Raw genomic sequence first — 2,397 nt, 5'->3', positions numbered from 1 at the left:
TTGTCATTCTATAAAAACAAACTAAAATGAAAAGAATGTTGTTATACTATAATACAAATAGAGGTAGTAATATAAATTATGCTTTTGGAAATTAATCAATTTCATTGTTGAAATGGAAGATGACTTACAAGTAATGGGTTCAGTAGCAATGGATGAATGGTGATGGGAATGGTAGCGAGAGTAGAGAAAGTGGTGGTGTAAAGCTCTGTGAAGCCAGTAATAGAGAAATTCGACTGGACCAATATGAAGCAAGACTGTCATAATGATGCCATTAGTGCTCCAAAGAGGTATATGATGAGACTGCTCCAACTTCATGTATCCGTAATAAAACAACAGTCCATTAAGTATGATTTGATCATCCCTGCAAATATTAAATACGTAACGGTTAAATTGTGTTATATACTCCACTTGACTCATTTACTTGTCATTTTTTATTTTGCAATGTATTAATATCACACTTTATTTATGACTAAGAGTAAAAGTGAAAACAACAACAACAAACTCAGTGTATTCCCACAAAGTGGGTTTGAGGAGGGTACAATATACGCAGTTCATACTGCTACCTACAAAAAAGTAGAGAGGTTGTTTCCGATAGACCCCGTAAAAGTAAAAATAAACAATTAATTATAGTTTAATATTTTAAAATAACAACTATTTTGAACAATCTATTTTTAATAAGACCGATCAAGTAAAATGGACCCGAATTGTATATACTTGCTTAATCATTTGCTTTTACTTTAATTTACTCAATTTTAGACCCTTTACACAAGGACGAAGACAGGTCTAGATAAGAAGTTCAATTGAAGTACATAAGGAGCTCAAAATTAACATACTTAGTTTATATATATATTAATTATAAAGTTTCATGACACAAGGGATAATTCTAGCATTTAATGATTAAAGGAGATTCAAAAGCTGTTGTAGGCTACAAATTCGAGGCATTCTAGTTTTTTTTTTTTTAATTTCTTTTTGTTTAAATCGCGTTGCATAAACTTATGGCTTTATAAATTATAACTGTCTTTTCACGCGTGCCCTCTTGTCCTAGTGAAAATTTTTCAATTCTTTAAAGAGAAAGCTTATGGTATGCCAGGTAATATATAGTAGATGGTGGAAATTATTTTTCTTGAAAAATAACTTTTAGAAATATGCAGTTTTATACTTAAAAATATTTGTTTATATTTAACACAAAATTATGAGAATAGATAAGACTTCTGGGCGGAAGGAGAGAGGGGTGGGTAGGGCTTGGAGGATTGGTGGTGGTGGGCTACGTGATTCTGAGGGAAAGAGGAAACAATACCAGTTGTTTTCCCTTGCTTTCATAAAGAATTTTTTTTTTAAAAAAAATAGCTCGTTTTCTTAAATAGGATTACAAAATTTTAACCAATCAAAAATTTAAAAAATAGAAAAATATTTCTCTTCATATACCAAACACACCCTACATCTTTAGCTTGAGAAAAAATATATCTATTTTTGAGAAGTTTTAGGCACAAAATTGGATTGATCCCTCGGTACTTTCATTCAAGGACTGACTTCATTTTTTTTTTTTCACAAAACTAACTTAGATGTATGCCCTGCGTCTCCTTAATCATAGATAGACCAAGTTTCAAACTGAATAATTAAAGATCTTAAATGATGTACAAAACATTAAAGGCTTCACATGATATTACTAACATATGATATAAAGAGGTGGGGCTCATTCTTGTGTACTGCATTGCCGTCTAATAAAAGCTTATAACGGTGCTTTTCTGTGGTGGTATAGAAAATAAAATAAAATAATTATTTATTTTGTTTTATCTTTCATTGCTTGAAAGGTTAAATATTTTAATTTTAATCGTGAATTAGGCACAAAATATTTAAATATTTCGAAATAAAATTTACATAAAAAGTATTACTATGTAATAAGAATTGATAATTCAAATTTTTTTTTTTAAAATAAAATATATTAATAAAAAGAAGAACTTATTTGAATCTCAAAAATCAAGAATGTCAAGTAAATTGAGACATGAAGTAAGAAATCACTCCATCACTATTTGATAGGATATAGTACATATAAATTTTATGTAAAGCTTGACTACATACTTTCACTCTCAAACACAGTACTTTTTAAAATTTTTAATTAAAGAGGATCACTTTGCTTTTCGAGAATTTGTTTAAACAAGTTATTTAACGGGTACATACCAATTTCTTTCTCGGTCAACTTGATCAAATTCAATGGTCTTATCAACAATTCGATTATCTCCTTTGGCAGTTCTGTAGCGCGATAAGGATATCCATATCTGATTGTGAAGCATTCGAAAGAGTAGAAATGGAAATATAATTAAGTATCCAATATCCCTCTTGCTTTTATCTTCGCTCATGAAGAAAGAGTGAATGCTATTTGCCACAAATGGGGCCAAA

General features: G+C 29.7%; 1 protein-coding gene across 1 annotated transcript; it reads right to left on the bottom strand.

Annotated features, from left to right (window-relative positions):
* On the bottom strand, positions 1-2,391 carry LOC124892651 (very-long-chain aldehyde decarbonylase CER1-like). The gene is made up of 2 exons (XM_047403882.1): positions 2,179-2,391; positions 1-361 (listed from the first exon to the last, which is right to left on the bottom strand). Exons 1-2 carry the CDS (start codon positions 2,355-2,357, stop codon positions 22-24), a joined length of 519 nt encoding a protein of 172 aa, XP_047259838.1. The 5' UTR covers positions 2,358-2,391; the 3' UTR covers positions 1-21.
* Positions 2,392-2,397: the final 6 nt, after the last annotated feature.

Source organism: Capsicum annuum, unplaced genomic scaffold (assembly GCF_002878395.1).
Source record: "Capsicum annuum cultivar UCD-10X-F1 unplaced genomic scaffold, UCD10Xv1.1 ctg493, whole genome shotgun sequence".
In the NCBI taxonomy this organism is placed as follows: domain Eukaryota; kingdom Viridiplantae; phylum Streptophyta; class Magnoliopsida; order Solanales; family Solanaceae; genus Capsicum; species Capsicum annuum.
Note: the sequence above shows the minus strand (reverse complement) of the source record. Positions and strands in the feature narration are given on the sequence as shown.

Coding starts and splice junctions, on each gene's coding strand:
- LOC124892651 (XM_047403882.1), bottom strand. CDS start 2,357: ATGAGCGAAGATAAAAGCAAGAGGGATATTGGATACTTAATTATATTT. Junction 362..2,178: donor GTTGACCGAGAAAGAAATTG/GTATGTACCCGT, acceptor TAATATTTGCAG/GGATGATCAAATCATACTTA.